This window comes from Colossoma macropomum, unplaced genomic scaffold, assembly GCF_904425465.1.
Source record: "Colossoma macropomum unplaced genomic scaffold, Colossoma_macropomum, whole genome shotgun sequence".
NCBI lineage: Eukaryota > Metazoa > Chordata > Actinopteri > Characiformes > Serrasalmidae > Colossoma > Colossoma macropomum.
In genome coordinates, this window is record NW_023494795.1 from 26030496 (window position 1) to 26049247 (window position 18752).

The window sequence follows — 18752 nt, forward strand, 5'->3', positions numbered from 1 at the left end:
TGCTCTAAGTGTCATCTTTATATCAAGAAATGGTGCGACTTTAAAAAGATACAGAAGAGGAATTGTGTTGTCAAAGCAGTTACAAGCTTCTTACGGTCTTGTGTGAGAGAAAAGATAAAGAGGATTGTTTTGAGAATAAGAGTGTTCACTATTGTCAAGGTTTCCAAAACTGGACAGCTGCACTACAAACTTTGACATTAACATCCATTGCTTAGGTTCACAAGAAATATTGTCAACCCATCTCATGTCAGATGTTTGGGTGGTGCACAAAAGAAAAGAGTGAATGTGGTGAGCTTCTGAACAAAGTGTTGCTTTTCTCAACATGGTCAGTAAGTTATTTTTTCAGGGTGTGGTTATGTGGTTTCCTGAAGAGGGCCCCACTCTTAAAGCAAGTGTGTAAATTGGGCTTAAGTAAAGTCCATAAGAGCATCTCTAGTGGTATATTTCTTTAATAAGTTGCTTCAAATCTCTAAATACAGGGCCATTTTCAAACGTTTGGGGGCCCTAAGAAACATCCTACCCCACCCACCCCAATCACATTCTTTTGCATGCAAGAACAATAATTAAGAATCTTTATAAAGAAACAGTAAGAAACCATGGTGCTTTTTCACAATTAATCAAATCAGTTTTTTAAAAAAAATATATACTAAGGGCTCATTTTAATGTTCACTATTTACAGGACAATATTTTGCTGAGTTCACACCTCTACCATCACTTGAGAAAATGAACTGCATTTGGCCAACTGTCTGATTGGCCAACTAAACAACTTGAAACGTCCCCAATTTGAAAAAAAATGAGGATGTTTTCTTACAGTGACCACAATGAAAAGACAACACACTATCACAGTAAAAATGGGAAAAGAGCTTATGATGAATCTGCTACAAAAACAAAGTCAGTTATTCAATCCTCATCATTTAATTTGGACAACTCTGAATTGGTGCAAAGCAGCTTATTGTCAAAGTGGATTCAAATCAGTTGCTCAGAAGCCCACCACAATCATATTTTAATATACAGTATGTGTGTGTGTGTGGGGGGTTCAGAAGTGTACAATCCAGCAGAAAGCTGGAGCCAATAGATAAGTGAGGATCTAGGTGTTGACCTTCTTACCTTCTCAAATACCAACAATAACCACTGCTGAGAAACCGTTACATGCATGACACCTGCAGTTGAGTTCAGTAGACTCCATCTCCAAAAACACTGATTTGAACCTGATAAACAAACTCACTTTGACCGTTACAAGGCAAAAAGCAGGTTCTGCATTTAAATGCAGAATGACATCTTTAAAGATCGATCAACTTAGATATTTATACATGCATGTGAGCCGATGTCCATTATGTAATGAACAACTGAAACCGTACATCAGTAACCAGCAAATAAAGAGTCATAAAAAGGGTTGAACTGCCATCTAAACAAGGACAGATTGTGTCTTTTCTTCGTCTACAGAAGGCACATATTAACAAATCATATACGGTGTAGATTAGTAATCTATCAAAACTCATTTGTAATATACAAGGGGGGGGTAAAAATGGTCAAACCAAGTGCCCTTCCCTCACACACCATTTGGATGAAAAACTATACAGCAAACGAGAGCATACATTCACAAATAGTTGCCACAACGTTGAGAGTGAAACACGCTTTAAGATAGTCCTTACGTATATAATGTAGATAAATAATCTGCATTTTTTCTCCCCACCCAAACACTGACAGCCCCATCCTTTCACAGTATTGGCTTAAGTAAATGTTGCACTGCAGGTCAAAATTGAGCCACAGTTACTGTTTACCTTAAAAGGTGCTCCAATTAAGATTTTTCTTTGCATTCCCAAGAGCCTGTGATTCCTGCTAATAACACAAGGTGGACTCTTTCGGATGAAGGTCAGGAGATCAATCGTCCTTCATCATCTGTGCACAGTTGTAACGTGCATGTAACAGAATAAACATATTCGTACCATTTGTAAATCGTTACTGAACAGCTATAACAGAAACATAGGGGACACATCCTGGTTTAGTGCTACTCAATTAATGCTTGCATCAGATATATGGCCAAATTGGAGGGGGAGAGGATTTTTTAAAATTAGCACACCTTTAAAAGGAAAGATAATAACAACCAGCTCATACTTTCTGCTTCATGAGAACTAGTTAAAGCCATAAACGGTGGGCCACTTCTCATTTAAATAAGAGAAGACTCTGGGTAGGCAGGACAAGAGACTAATTCATATTTGATACAAGGACATGCACACTATGTGCTTCAAAAAAGAGAAAAGAAAGACCCATCCCACAGGTAAAAAGTAAAATACAGCTTGTAATACTGACTTAAATAACCTTGTCAATTTTCTTCTTTTGAAGCAGACGGCTACACTGAGAGAATAAATGTACACAAACATCAGGCAACAGTTTCTGCCACCTACAGCGGCGTGAAAAACAGAGCGCGGGAATTGTTTTTTGCTTTTTTTTTTTTTGTTTTCTTATTTGAGCGCAAGTCAAGGTCTTCTGATCCATCCCTGCAAAGCTTTCACCCAGTCCACTGAGCGATGAAGCACTAGTCCCGTCCAGGAGCAGTGGAGCATGAGGAGCAGTGGAGAAAACAGCAGCAACCGCCCCACCCTCGGCTACGAGGAAACAGTAACGGGATTCAGAGAGCCATTCCGGCTGTAGAACTTCGAGAAGGCCTCTTCCAGCACGGTGGTGAGACGAGGCTGATCACCCTTCAGACAAAGACAGACAAAGACAATTAAAGAGAGCATGAGAGACAGAACCAGAGAACAGGAGTATCAGAGAAGGGAGAGCAAGAAAAAAATAAAGGGTAAAGTGAGGGTTTTTTTAAAAAAAAAAAAGATAAAACATAAGTAGTGCTGGGATGTTCAGGCCTTTTCCCCTTATCACGTCTATTTTCACAAATGAATAAAAGCACTGAAACGTACATTTAGATGCACTCTTATTAAATACTCATGCAAAGAACATGATTTTTTTCTTTTACTGAGCTCAGCCTGTTTTAACGTGTTTTTGTCTTAAAAATTCTCTCTGTAGAAAAGCCTTGGGCTTTGTCTCACACCCTCTGGCATAAATGAAAACTGATATATATACTGAATGTGTTACTGTAAAATAACCTTGGTTGTGTATCAAATTTTCTCAATAGCTCATCACACTTAGACAAAAGATAAAAAATTGATTAATTTTTAACTAACAAATTAGCAACTGTTCATCCAGTGCTATAGTTTAGAAAAGCACTTGTTTTATTCATGTACGTTGGAACAGACAGGTTCATCATTCAAGTTTTTGAATTGTACACCTGAGGGCGCAACAAGTAATCGGTTCAGCTAGTTAGACCTACTAAAAAATGAAGCTTGCAAAATAAATAAATAATGTTTCTTCCATGTTCTCTGAGAGAAAGCATGATGATCGTACAAAATAAGAGAAGGAAGTGTACAAAATTAGAGAAGGAAGTGATGGACGGCAGCGACCCGAGAGCCGCTGAGGTATATTGAGCCTAAGCTAGCTCGGGTCATTTGTTTTAACATGGGTTAAAAAAGAACTTCAAATATAATTTCAGAATTTTGATCAGCCCACTATTATATTTTCCAGTCATTCTGATAATCTTTTAATTTTTGGTCAAATAGTCACGAAGTTGTCAACCTCTCAATTTAAACAAAACCAGGTTCTTATGTTTCATATTGTTTTGGGCCATTTATTTTAGTATCTCTCTTTAATATCAGTGCATCGCAGTACATTAACACAGCTTCAAATGCAGCTCAGCCAGTCAGATTCAGAACCAGAACTATGTATAATAACTGATATTTTGATGGTGTCGTGTCCTTGATCTTAGGTTTAGTCAGTTATCGGTCAGAAAAAATTGCCAAAATTCTCCATCCCTATCAAAGACAGAGTTGAGAGGAACGGTTGAATCAAGAGAACAGAGAAAAGGAAGAGGAGGGGAGGCAGAAAGAAATGAAAATAAGCGAGAAAAAAGCAAGAGAGCTACACAGATGGTGCGGCATCGGCTTTCACACAAGAGCCAAGTTGGACAGATGACTACATTAAAACACCAGTTAGCTGGGATTATTCAATCACTGCTACTTATCCCCCAGTAACAGACATCTGCTACAGAGGTGTGGAGAAGAGTAATCTCACAGCAAGTCATTTACTAAGCTTTTTTGTGGCAAGTAGAAGAAACAACGAAATGTTTGCCACAGAACATCTGAAGATACCTGGATCCTGTTTAGTCATTTCATATGACACTGATATTTTAACCACATGCATTCACACTTGATAGTCACCAACAGCTCCAGTTAGTCTAAATGAAAACTGATTGTAATATGGCTCACAATGTGCAAATTAACTTTTGTTTGGCAGGGCAGTGAGGTACATGCAGGTCATTGTATGGAAAGTGCCCAAAAAGGAGACATGTTCCTTCGGATTTACCATTATTTTACCATCAACAAAACGTTGAATAAACCACATGGAGGTTCACTAAAGGCTTTGGATAGGAAATGGCTATATCTGCATTGTAGACAATGTGAACCCTGGTTTCTGTAACTGCTACTGTAAAAAACTGCAGTGGGTACGCTCATATTCCTCAGTAAAATGTAACTGTTCTGCTACATTAAGGTGTTTTTTCCCCTCCATTAAAACAGGTTTGCCACTGGCTGCTATGTTATAAATATCATAGAATATAAATATCACTCTGTTTGTACACAGAAACATTTCTGTAGATTCAGAAACACTGACAAACCTAGGACCCATGGATTCATATGGAAGAACTGGCAAGTGTTTATAGTGTTGTAGCAATATTTTGAACTCAGCCCCAGATATAATCCTGCATGAAATGACCAGGTGTAAACACAAATGACCAGAAGCATCTTTACAATGAGACATATGCTAGAGATTGTCTTAATTACTTTCTAGGAGCAAAAATAAAGATGTCAGCCAGTTTGCCCCAAAATATAATTACAGTATAACTGGAAACAGCTTGCTTTTTTGACAAATAGGTCTAGGTTGATGTTATGTCAGCATCGCCCACAGTACTCCGTCAATCAAACTGAGATTCAGGAGGATCAAGGGGCGTAGGAGGTAAAACGTGGGCGGTATCTGTTAAATGTCACACAAAAAAGCTGAGCTTAAAATGATGAATTTGGCTTCTAAAAATAATTAAACTAACATTGAACACCACTGACATTGAAACAAGCCACTTCCAATTGGAAAAAGACTAATGTGGTATGAACCTAAAAGCACTTACATACATTAGATCATAAGCCTGGATGTTCTAGTGAGCTGTATTACCAAAACCTGTCTGATGCTTGTTTAGGTATCCATATTAGAATGAGAAAAATCAGAACGTCACTGCATTATCAACAGGTCCAAGATTAGCGCTGAGGAGCTTACCTCGCTGATGAAACCAAGCTGGACCAACTCCACAGCCAACTCCTGCACATTCTCATCTGCAGACACGGTTGCAACAAACCAACATTAACCAAGTTATTTAAAAAAAATAAATAAATAAATAAAAAAATCAATCACAGAGTACTGCAAACATAAGGCTGAGCAAAATACTCACTTGGCGCCAAATCACAGCTCAAGTGTCTATTCAGCTTATCTTCCAGTTTAAGCAGTAAGGTCAACTGTTGTAGGGGGGAAGGGTATATTTGAGTGATTCACAAAGCCACAATGGTTAATGAGATCTATGGCATATAGCACATGGTCAACATGTAAAAACAGACTCACATGATGTTTCGCCCCTTCCTCCACAGGCTCAATGTTGCACTGCATTTGAAGCACCTTAAAGGACGACAAACAAGTTCATCAGCACAGTACAGAGCACTTTTGACTATGGCTGTATTATGGAGCTCAGGAAGAAACACCAATGTGTACTCTGATCTGTAAAGCAGGTCAGTGTCAAGTGTATACAGTGTGATGTGCTGCTCAAATTTCTCATCTTGGCTATGTTTACATTACAAGCTTCATGATGATTCACACTTGTTTAGGTAAGTGACTTAAATCTTCCAATTATGTGAACGAACCTGCGTCCTAAAATAACCTACATGAGAAGAACAAGCCTTATCTGAGAAGATAATTAACTCTGAACATCTCTTAGCTGTTCATTATTAGAGCGAGACGAAAAGGGTCAGATGTGTTGCTTTTCCACCGTTTACAGGCTTTAACTTCTGTTCGGCGCTGCTGCCATGGTAACACTAAAAGATGGTGCATGCACAGTGGGAAAAAAAGCACATGAAATCTGATCTGAGCATTCACATTGATGTCGCATGGCCATAAATCGGATACGTATCCCATCTAGGACCACATACGAAAGTTTGAAAACATCAGATCTGAGTCGCATTAGGGGGAAAAAATTGGATTTGTGCCACTTCATCCTGGTAATATGATAACATCCCTTAATATCAGAGTATCTAATGCAAATGGTTCAAAAAAAGTTACCATACATTTCCTGTGTCAAGTCCATGTACTTTATTTCCATATCATTTCAAAATACTAGCTATAAGACAGATTTATTTACTACTTCAGATTTTTAGTGGGTCAAAAATTTACACAAACTTCACTAATATTTGGTGGCAGTGCCTTTTAGTTGCTTAACTTATGGGGTAGCCTTCCAAGTTTCTTAACACGGAACATCAGGTTTGTGGGCCTCCTTGCTCAGAGACACTTTTTCAGTTCATTTATAAAGCGATTCAGGTCAAGGCTTTATGATGGCCATTTGGATACTTTCCTTTTGTTGAAGGAAACATACTTTACAGCTTTACAAAAGCACTTTTCTGTCATGGAACAAATCCTGCTCTTCTCCCCTGCAATGCTATTCGATTCAAGGCAAATAATGTAGCATAGCTAGCTAATGCACATTATTTTAAATCAGCTAGATTTTAACAAATTAACTGTTAAGGCAGATTGTATTCATTTACCCTAACAACTACTTTAGTCTAAGTAGGTTACAGTTATGGTATGATATCAGCAAGTACTAAAAAACATGTACATGTACTTCGGTCTGAAAAAAAAAAAATAATAAATGGCACTAATGCATTGCTACTGCTTAGTACTACCAATGTTCAGTTAGGGATAAACTCTAAGTTCCACCTTTTGTATAAACCATTTATTACTCCAAGACAGAAAGGAAGTGATCCAGGCTCCCTCACATGTCTACGGAAACCACCAGTCAAATAACTGCCTGACCGATATCGTTTTACAAGTGTGAACGGCTACTGAGTGTGCACTCTTGTAATTTGTGCTCTCTCCTCCTGCATCCACTTAATCACTTCATTCCATTCCTTACCTTTCTGGTCTCGAGTTCTGCAGGTTCTGGCGTCGGCGTCTTGACAGAGGGTGGCACAATGGGGGACTTCACTGCTTCTTGCTGGGGCTGCTGTGGGCAGGGCATGCCAAATGCTGTCAGTGGATAGATCCCATTCCTACAGGCAGACAAGAGCACCTCACTTCAGTTTACAGCTCAGATTACAGCACCTTCTAAGCAAAAAAAAGTGGCAAAAGCAGAGCTATGACAAAGCATGGTTTATGGTCAATACTGCTTGTTATTTCTTCCCAGGTCTTCATAGCAGCATGAATACACTACTAGTTTGTAAACAAGCAATGCTGTAGTTCTTACCTCACATCTTCAAGGAACTTGTCAAGTTCCAGAGCAGGGAATTGGGAGAGTCTACGGAAGGGAATATGAATGTAAGTAAAACATTTAAAATACTAGAGAATCCCAATATCGATTAGTAAAATTAACTAAAATTACATGAAAGAAAACCCTGGAAATACAACCTCCTTTACTTAGTTTATACACTTTAATGAAAACATGCACTGTAATTAGTCTTTCATCACAGTTCTGCATGCTCAGTCGTATTCCTCAGCTTCAAGACTAAGTTGCATGATTAGATGTGTCACTCACTTCAGCTGCACTTCCTTCCTCTCCACGATCACCAAATTAGGGTCCATGTTCTTAGTTATTTCTTCTAGAGCATTTTCAGGAATCATGTCTACAAAAGAAGGCAGATTTATTTAGATCCCACTAACAAATGCAAACTTAACACCAGGTGCTGTGCTCAAGTCCAAATGCATGAAAGACTCACGTTGGTGGCTGACAATGCAGTGCGCTGCCAGTAGCTTTAGCAAAGGCACCTCAAACAGAGCCTGGTGGAAAAGCAACTCTTTGGCAGTGGGTCTCTTACTGGGGTCCCCTTCTAGACACTTCTGAATGAACTCCTGTATTTTCAGACACACAGAGAGAAACACAGGGTCACACACACGGAAGACCATTTGAACTGACATTTGATAAGTGTGCTTAAAAAACTGTTTGGCCCATAAATGTGATACAACAGCAGTCCACACATCTTTAAATTAGCACTGGCCAATATAGTACAGGCTTAAAAGAGTGATTCTTCTATTGGAAAAAACGTGTTGCAATTTTATGACACAAATATCATGAAGCTAGTAAGTGCGTTTGTGCTGTATTTCTGCTGCTAGACCTGTACCAAAATGTCATAATTACACATAACTCATTGTGATAAATAGCCAGTTGCCTCTTACAACATAGCACTTTATTTGATTCATGTTATACAAATTTCATTAAAGAATTCAAAATCATTTTGGCCCATTCAAGAGCAAATAATGTTATTTACATTGCAACTTTGGTTAACAGATATTACTGGAAAGTTTAATGTCTTATTTAGTCCACACAGTGTGAGCCTTGATCAGCCAATAAAAGTCATGATCAAGGCACCTCTACATATATTACACATCACACAATAGAAGTAGTATATCATGAGTTTTTTATTTTTTTTCCAACAATACACTATTTGCATACTAATAGACTGACTGGATTTATTAGTAAGCAAAAAAAAACAAAAAAAAACCGCTCTGGTGAGCTTCACTGATCAGCGCTGCTTGGACACATCAATCATTACTTCATGTCTGGGACATGAAACAACTCTGCACTCACCCTCTGTAGGGGGTCCTCCAAGGACAGGATGGCACTGTTAATGGCTTCTTGTGAAACATATGACGACTCTCCATTACTCTGGATTTCAAGGACAGCCATCTGTGAAAACAATTACACACAGAAATTACACAAATGGTGGGGGCTGCATCAAGGCTAGATCTGGAGCAAAGAGACCAGTCCCAGCACTCACCTCTAAGGCGCACATTCCGAACGAATATATGTCAACGGCTGTTGTGACATTGCCAACAGCTGGAGGTAAAGAAAAGAGATAAACCTCTATGCTAATAAGAGTCATATTCACATGCAAATGTTTACTATCATATCTGACCTACTATGAACAAAACACCAGCTAGTATAACATTTAATTTCTACAGTGGTTCTGTTTTGAGCATAAATTACTCCATTTCAGTGATTATTTTGAACCAAAGTCAATTCTCACACTACACAACATATCTTCACTCAATTTTAAAGTACCTCCATATTCTGGTGCAAAGAAATGCAAACTCTTCGGTTCTTCCCGACATGTTTTAACATGGTTATTAATGGTGTCCGGAGCAACTGCAACAAAACACAGAAAATCCTACTGTTAGCAAAAAGCTACGATCTGTGATGCAGACCTTTGCTTGTTCACTAAAGAAGCCCACCTGAGCCAATTTTGATAAGGCCATTGTGCTGTATGAAGATGGTGTCACAGGTCAGGTTGCCATGGATGATGGGGGGTTCACATGAGTGCAGATAACTGGAGGAAAAAAGGAAAGGAAGCTGAGCAGTTGCCTAAAACGTATTTTAGGGGGAAAGAGCAGCACTTCAGTACTTTTTGCATGCAGAGGAGGAGTAATGTAACTACTGGTGTTTCTCAGTGATTTTAGTCCCGCCCAAATCCACCATCTCTATCAGCCCAAAATGTACTTAAGTCAAATGCAACAGGTAACTAGTACATCAATTTATTATTTAATACACACATTTTAATTAGCCTATTGGTAGCAATAAAGCTACTAACAGGCATGGCTTATTTCTTCGAATAATAGAAACCATGACTATTATCAGTGTTTAAGTGTGGTGGACCTACAAGAGGCATTCACTTGTATTATCTGTGACCAAAAATCAAGCTGATATGTATAGCTGTATCTCAAAATAAAACACATAAAATGAGAGGAAAAATTTGTGTGATTTCATGTAGCATTGTTGACCGTTGGTATTCCCAAGCTAATGAAAATGCTAATAATACACTGCATTCACTTAAGACTAGGTAGGTAAATAAGCCAGGTAGATGGTTAGGGTAACCAACGACGTTTTCTGTTTGTGAGCAGCCGAACGTATTGCATATGAAACTCTTCATGAGCAAGAGGAAACATATAAATCAAGTAGCCACACCAATGCCCGTAATTCAAACTTCTTATCCCACCAGTCCTGTTGAAAAATTGCATTACCCCACCGTCCCATGTAAACCTAACCCTGTCCAAGTCGTGATTTTCTTCTAAATCAGTTAACATGACTATTTCAGCTCTACATAAAGTATGTATACAATGTATAATTTGAGTAGTTATAAATAACATTCTGAGCATTGTTTGCCTTAAAAATCAAGCAATGAATATTCACTTCAAGTAGAGGGTAACGTTATGTCTTCAGTCAAGAACAAAAATTGACAAACTAACCTTAAAGCAGATAATATTTGAGTACACCAACGCTTCCATGCCTAGGACAAGAGCATACAGTGTAAGCTAGCATAACAGGATGTTTACATATTACAACAGTACAACCAGACAGTACAAACTACTATCATTTTTCTTGTCTATAGACTATAAATGACAGTCCATTCATTACTTACTTTCAAAAAAATCATACCTTTTCATTCATAGTCTTGTGATTTTTCTTTGTCTTTTTCAGAAACTGCTTCAGACTCCCTGAGGACATGTACTCTGTTATAAAAATAACCTAAGAAAGATTTAAAATTTAACGTGTGATGCAGACCAAGTACAACTGTGATGCAGAATATTGCTGAATTTTAGGAACCTAAAAATGTACACAAACCTCTTCCATGTTTTCACATTTACTGTTCATATGTTCTGTTCACTCATAAAAAATACTCCTACAGATATTATACGTATGGTTGTATGTACAAGTTTCAACACCCCCCAAGTCAAATCACGTTTTGTTGATTTTCTAAGTGAAAAGTTCACACATGCTCTACAGGGAACAAACATAAACAAGCACTTTTTCTGCAGCTTTACTGCACAATCTGTTAATTTGTGGAGTTTAACATATTGGAAAAAATAAAACATAAAATATCAAATGGGCCAAGCTTTTGCACAGCTTTTCCCCCAATACGTCAAATTAAGCAAATAAAAAGTAATTCTTATTGGTGTGTTCCCTGTTGACAATGTGCACTTATTTTTACTTAGAAAATCAACACAACATGTAATCTGACCAGGGCGCTTTTGCATACGACAGGGATAAGCCTAGTTCTCGACTACATTCAGAATGCTATGTAGTCCAGGACTGAGCTTGATCCCTGTTCAAAAAACTGACCCATGCTGTCTAAGGACAGTGAAGGGGTGAAGGACAAAGAAAGTTGCCTTAGGTAATTGTAAGACTGCTACTGTAGCATTTTTCAGGAATTCTCCATTTCATACCAGCTTGTTTTCACATGTACTAAAGCTAACACGCATCTTCTTTTTGCAAATATTTAAGAGAAAAACATTGCATTACTCTTATTAAAAGCAAGAATAGAAACTTTGAAAATTTAAAAATACTGAGCATTTATAAGCCCTTTAAGTCCAGCTTTACAGATACAGGCCCAGAACACAGATTACACCTAAACCCGTCATCAACAGTGATCTCTTACTTTTAATCAAAGACCAGGTTTAATCAGGCTTGTTTAGCCCTCTGCTGCACTTTAACTTCAATTTGGGCTTTCCTACTGAGTCACTTACCCTGGCTCTGTTCTCCTTTACATCAGCCCAGTACTTGTGAAACTTGACAATATTCAAATGTTCCAGCTGAATCAAGTTATCAAAGACTGCTTTCACTTTTTCCTAAAAGAAAGGAGAAAAAAAATAAGTGAAAAAGAAAGCATAAAGACTATATGGCATACTTTGATAAGTAATCAGCCCAGCACTTTACTTAGGCCATGTGCAACAGGTACAGAGCACATTAATTTATTATGTAGTACAGAAATTCTAATTAGCCTATTGGTAGCAATAAGGCTACTTATGCAACATGCATGGCTTATTATTTACTAGGGATAACTACTGGTTTAAAATACAGGGCTGTCAATGTGGTGCATTTTTACAATGTAGTATACAAGCACAGTTTTGCCATTGATACCAATTAAAAAGAAAAACTTCTTCAAAATTAAAGTTGATGTAATATATAAACATTAAGTTTTGAAGCATACCATTCACTGCCCAGTCTACACAGTTCATATATAAATTAAACAACAAAAACAGCCCAGTTTCAATTTATTGTTTCTGTGATGTCAGAAAAAATGATCAATATATCCACCTATTCAGCCTACAACAGTTTAGCCCCACCAACTAATGCTGAAATTATACATGTTCCAGCCTGGACTGCTTTTAAATGAGGCACAACACACGGCAGCCAGTGAGAAGAGAGCTCATTTGCATATCTACATACATCAGTCTCAAAAGTTCAGTCACAAAACCAGCCTGTTTTGTTCCAAGAGATTAAAAGAAATTGCAAAATTGTCATGAAAAATTGAACAACTGTTTTTGGTACATAAACTCACAACAATATCATAAGAGGACGTCAAAAGACTAAAGGGCCCGTTTCCCACATTTAAGTTAAAGCCATGTCAAACACACTTGGTGGACAATATATACAGCGTAGCGCAGCATGCTGTGAGAACTAAGCATTGATTAAATTCCTCACACTCTCTGTGATGCAATCAACTAGTAAGGTGAAGTGCCCAGGAGAATATAAGAACAGAACAAAACTGTTTTAGCAGTTTGCTGTCGTTTCTTCTGAGATGTTGCCACTTCATCACATGATAGACATTGTATAGCCACCTCATGCTACTTTGCAAAATTCTCCCAAAGCTAAAGGCAAACAGGTTTTTTGCCCTCAAGAAGCTTTGAGAAGCAAATAACAGGGAAACTCAAACATGTGTTTTGAGAAGCAAATGATACTGAGATAACAGCCAATCATATCGAGTATTAAAAGGTTACAGGTTAACTAGTGCAAAATTTTATATGCACGATCAGGCAGACCATATAGCATTTCCTAATTTACAGCTCAGTTACTAAGCCGTAAGTGAACCCAGTCATTATAACTGATTAAAATCCAAGATGTACTTCTACCGAGAGGAGAACATGCATGCTGGCCAAACAGATGGAACAAAACCTGATTAACAGCTCATTAGAGACAATTATAAAAGGAATAAGTAGATCCAAAACACAGAACGACCTGTTCTGAAGTTCTATAATGACCATGAACACTTTTCTCTCTGCTAATTTCATTCTGGAGGGTTTGGCGAGTCCAAAGGCTGTGGGTAAGGCGCTTATAGCCAGCCGGGACGACAAGCTAATGCTGTTTAGACCTACTAACATGCATTGCAGGTAACTGATGAGAAGTAATGCCAATTTTTTGTTTTGTGGTTGAAAAAGACAAACAGAAAAGAGACAATCAATGATTTAAGCAGGAAAATTCACTTTAGAGTCAACATTCTATCTGTACATGTACTTTTAAAGGGCTGTCCTGAATAGCATTTTTCAGGCTTCAAATACCTGTTGATAGTCCTGAACAAATACTTAAACACCTGTTCCCAAAATCACTCTTAAAACTATTATACTTGAAGCATTTTAGTCACCTGTCTGATAGAACAGATACGCTTCAGATAGGTTTTGTTAGACAAAAGGCGCTCTAGTCAGGCTACAATGTTTATGGCTTACAAAAGACTGAGCTTCTGAATACTAAACAGACAAACAAATGTCAATGTAATAAATAAATACTTGTTCATGTTATTCAGGCCAGCCCTACATTTGTGTCACTTTCTACAGTATTGTCTGAGGTTTTGGGGCATGGATGAGAGCCTGGAATTAATCTGTCCCTGCATAAATGTTCTCCACATTCACCCAAACACAATTCCACCACACTGCACTTCCATGATGATTCAATCTTACCTCCTGCAGCTTGAAATTTTTCCTTTCAGAGAACATGACTTCATTCCACACCACCTCCACACCCTCCTCTGTGTCCATGGCCAGGTAGGCGTTGTCAATGCCTGGAACATTACGCTGGTTAACCTGTGGAAAGATGAACATGTTACTAGTAACTGATGAATCTGACATCCTCTAAAAGCAAAAAGGAAACATGTGGGCTAGTTATTTATCTTTCCCTGATCACAAGAAACACAGAGACCATTACATTTTCTTTACCGCTTGGACAGGAAAGTTTATTAGGGTAGCATGACATGCAAAAAGTTCTGTATATATTCCCTACGAGTCTTGTATAAATCCCGATTTTTAACAATAATGAAAACATAGTGTAGTTATTAACATCCCTTATTTCTGACATTATGTGTGGTTGTTCAAAAAGCTTTTCTCTCGGTTAGATTTCCAGCACTGTGGTGATGCATGACGAGTTATTAAGGAGAACCACAGGCAGTTGGTACTACACCTAAGGGGCGCTGAGCAGCGATGAATCTCGCAGAACTCAAGCCAACCCAAAACCCAGGGCGAAGCTACGTCTCATTTCCTTGAAACGGATCTTAAGAAATGGCAGAGGCAATATGAAATATGACTATTATACACATCAACTCAGCGCGCACCTGTATAGTCTGAGGACAGAGGAAAAGGGTGTGCAGGTAACCCCTGGGGTCTCTGTTCATGTGCCTGATTACAGAAATACCTTGATTCATTAAAACACCCATACAAAATCTCACACTGGAGCTGTAATTGATCAAGATTACAGAACCAGTAATACACACAGTGTTTGGTTATAAAGATGAAAAACAATATATTAGAAAGTCATAACATTTACAGGGCAGTATCTCAAAAGACTAGAAGAAACATAATTGTTGAGTTAATGGTAATAATCACCAGCGGTCCTGCAATATCATAATACTTGAGCCAAAGTACAATTTTATGTGATTTTTTTCAAGATTTGCAATGTATGAGTATTGCCATGACATACTATGATTTATTACTTTTGACTTATTACTTTTGTCTCAAAAGAAAACTGTTTTCTTTGTCGATGTACTTCAGTATTTACATTTAAGTAAAACAGAACTGCAGACAAGCCATTGTTTTAAAAACACCCGACATTCACAAATTTAGTAACAGTTCATATCAAGTGTGACTTAAGTAGATAATAAAACAAATATAATTACTATTTTTCCACTTAAAATACTGGGATACTATGACGCATTAATTTTCCCTCCTACCCCTAACCCTGAATATTAGAATTCATCTTCTTTCACAGTATTACAGCACTCTACCTCCTCTCTGCGTTTCTGCCAGCGTCCACATGGGCTCTCCTCCAGAATCTCAGACTCATCTTCGCTCTCCTCCTCCTCGTCTTCAGTTGCTGTGGTGGCTGCCGGTGGAGACTGTGTTACTGTGGACACTGGAGGAGACACGGAGGAGACGCCCTGACCAGCAGGGGCCGAGGCTGCTGACTCAGGCTTCACCTCCATGGTGGACGCTGGAGCAGGAGCAGTGGTCTGTTTGCCTTCTCCTTCCGACATCACTGATGTATGACCGACTCTATCCACAACCTCCGGCTACAAGCGCAGTCTGGATTGCTCGCACCACAAGGGTGGGAGGCAGATTACTGTGTGAAGAGAAACAGTACACAGCTATAGTTTGTGGAGAGATTTTACAGTGTCAGACACAGGCAGAGTGGGAGGAAAACACAACCATCAAACTGAATGACTACGCAGAACTGAACTAATGATACACTATGTCCAAAAGTATCTAGACACCCCTTCTAATTAGTGATTTCAGCTACTTTAATATGCACAAATTCCTGATGCAGTGTATCAACAGCGTTCAACTGCAGACACACATGTATTACCTCCAAAGAAACATTAAGCAATACAACAGGATGCACTGGAGCAGCCAGACATGAACCTAAGATCACTATGCCCAATACAAAGATTTAGCCAGAGGGGTATAAAACCCCCAAGCACTGGGTTGTGGAGCAGAACTGAATTAAATTAAACCCAAAAGGGACTTAAGTTAAATGTAAAAGATTACAGCAGAACTGAGATACAAGATTTTCTTCACAAACATACTTGAGTAGAAGTATCTGAATATACTCAAAAGAAATAAAAAAACAGAACACCTGCACATACGTACATGAAACAGAAATATAAACAGCTCCTGAACACTAAACACTACAATGCTGAATAACATATCCTCTATAACTGAATACTGCGAAAATGCTTGTCAGTGTTTGCAATATTTTAGCGATGCTGACAAATCATAACCCCATACAACTGTGATGTCTGTTTCTAGCAGCTTTATTAAAAGATATCCAATACAAATAAAAGTCTCACATTATTTACTCATGCTTTAAACTGTCTTAAAAGAATAATTCATAAAAAATAATAAAATCTGGAAGAATAGGTGGCGTTCTTTCTAGAAATGCATTTTCTGTCTGGTTATCTTTCATAGAACTGCACAAAATTGTGTCATTTTAACAATAAAAAAAAGAAGAATCTGCCAATTCATTGCCTTTATTTTGGCAGATGTGTGTTGCAATTTTTTGATGCAAGTAATGCAACGCAGGTAAGAGCACTCTGTACCAAAATATCATAACACAATTTTTTTCACATATGTATTTATAATTGTGTCTAATAAAAGTACTGCAAATGTGCTAATGTTCAATTTACCCAACGCAGCGGAAGCTTCAGATAAAAATGAAAGGGTCAATATGAGTTAGCCAAAAATAAAAAAAAATGGCTGTAAAGAAATCTGAATCAAACATAAAATTGATGATAAGCGCACCCCTAAAGAAAACAGGACTTTTCCAGTAAAGTTCTATATAGAACCATAAACACTCAAAAGAACCATCTGCGTGATTAAAACGTTCTTGGCATCGTGACAGGGTTCTCAGTCGATGAGAGTTGTGTTGTAGAGGGTTCTATATAGAACCTTTTCAAAATAGCACTAAAAAGGGTTATTCTACTGTTACGATGTCATGCCTGTAAAAGTAGAACAACCCTTGTTGGTGCTACATAGAGCATGATGCAAAGAACCTTTTAATCATCCAAAGGGTTCACAGTTCTTTATAGAACCATTTTCTTTACTAAAGAACCCTTGAAGAACCAACATTTTTAAATGTGCAAATTAAAAATCTCTGGATAATGTGATAAATCTGGAAAAAACTGTGATAAAGTTTATCAATCCCACCCAGTAAAGGTGGGCGACACAGCAAAAATACAATACTGCAATACTTTAAATGTTCACAAAACACAATATCACAACATTTATTCTTCAGATATCCGATCAGTTGGTGCAGAGAAAAAAGAACGATATTTTTAAAAATACTAACAAAAACTGTGAACACAATGACTTTTATTCAGTATTTGGCTCTGTTGCACTCAATCCAGTTAAACGGGACTCATTTTTCTCCCCTTGTGATTAAACACGCTGGTCAGTGTTCTATAAGCACTGCCGATATGCACGGTACGCTCAGAAAAGCATTTTGACAATTTATCACGATAACGATATAAAACTGTCACACTGCGCAGCATTAGCGCCCAGGATGGATTACTTCAGACTCGGTGTGTGTTTCTGTTCTGGTCAAACTTGTTCCTCCTGTTTGGCTTCAGCTAAAGGCCTCAGCACGAAGCTGAAGTCAGCTTCATCTTCAATTTGTCTCGCTCCACCTTAAATGGTGCCGCAGTTACATTCTGTTGGCTGCGGCTGAGGCGCCAGAGTGTAACTGCTGCCCCATTTAAGGTAGAACGGAAAATTCGAACAAGAAGCTGGTGAATAAGAAGCTGACTTAAGCTTCGTGGCCTCAGTTCTCAAACTGCTAATGATAAGGCCCTATCAGCACATCCACAGAACAATTTTACTGCTTTCTGCTGAACAATACTGACTAAAAACCACCAATACGTGGAAAAAAAGCTCAGAATTGAAGTTTTGTAGAGTTCATCTTTACCCCATTCAACACTTTTTGGTCTTTACTTACTGTGTTCAGCTGAAGCTCCGAGATGTCGCCAGCTTAACTCCCAGTAGACAGAAAATCAGTATCCAAACATTGAACTAGTATCCACTACGAAGAGACGCGACTGGAGACAAAATATTCAACCTTAACAGAGCTTTGTTTGGTCGTGTTTCAGCTCAGAGGAATGTTTTTATTCTCACTAGGTTAGCTAAATAACCCTCCCGAACTGGTAACGTTAACGCCACAGAGGAGAGGAAGGGGTGTAACTCAACGTTAGCTGAGCTAACAACACGGGGATTCAATCAGCAAACATTAAAGACTAAATATCAACTCAACTCGCACGGTACTGAGGTTTAAAACAAGGGAGAAAACGTAAAAGTTAACAGCGAAGTTTTCCTCCAAATCTGTCCCGACTGGCGGAAGAAGCCGTTTGTGTGGATTTAGCCGGAGATGCTAACGGAACAGCAGTGGGTTTTATTCTTTCAAAACTAACTACACAAGACTGACAATCCGCACGAAGTACACCAAGATTGAACGGCTCATATATCGAACACACGACCGGCTCGTCGAGTTTGAGATATCGGTTTAATTTCATGTGAACATGGTCGCCGAAGCGCTGCACATAAATGGCGACACTAACCGCTACCGCTGCTGCTGTTGCGCTTCTTCTCCT

General features: G+C 38.4%; 1 protein-coding gene across 1 annotated transcript; it reads right to left on the reverse strand.

Moving 5' to 3' along the window:
- nrbp1 (nuclear receptor binding protein 1) lies at positions 1–18752 on the reverse strand. The gene is made up of 18 exons (XM_036582021.1): positions 18104–18752; positions 15399–15733; positions 14083–14205; positions 11875–11976; positions 10787–10876; positions 10597–10637; positions 9586–9680; positions 9416–9499; positions 9132–9190; positions 8942–9040; positions 8073–8205; positions 7892–7979; positions 7604–7654; positions 7274–7409; positions 5716–5769; positions 5549–5612; positions 5377–5432; positions 1–2702 (listed from the first exon to the last, which is right to left on the reverse strand). The coding sequence occupies exons 2-18, from the start codon at positions 15645–15647 to the stop codon at positions 2607–2609; spliced, it is 1620 nt and encodes a 539-aa protein (XP_036437914.1). The 5' UTR covers positions 15648–15733; positions 18104–18752; the 3' UTR covers positions 1–2606.

What these genes read in the sequence shown, in the direction of transcription:
- nrbp1 (XM_036582021.1), bottom strand. Translation starts at nt 15,647, where the DNA reads ATGTCGGAAGGAGAAGGCAAACAGACCACTGCTCCTGCTCCAGCGTCC. An exon ending in ACAAGACTATGAATGAAAAG is followed by an intron (nt 10,638 to 10,786) that starts GTATGATTTTTT and finishes CTCTTGTCCTAG; the next exon opens with GCATGGAAGCGTTGGTGTAC. An exon ending in CAAATATTATCTGCTTTAAG is followed by an intron (nt 9,681 to 10,596) that starts GTTAGTTTGTCA and finishes TTTTTCCTCCAG; the next exon opens with TTATCTGCACTCATGTGAAC.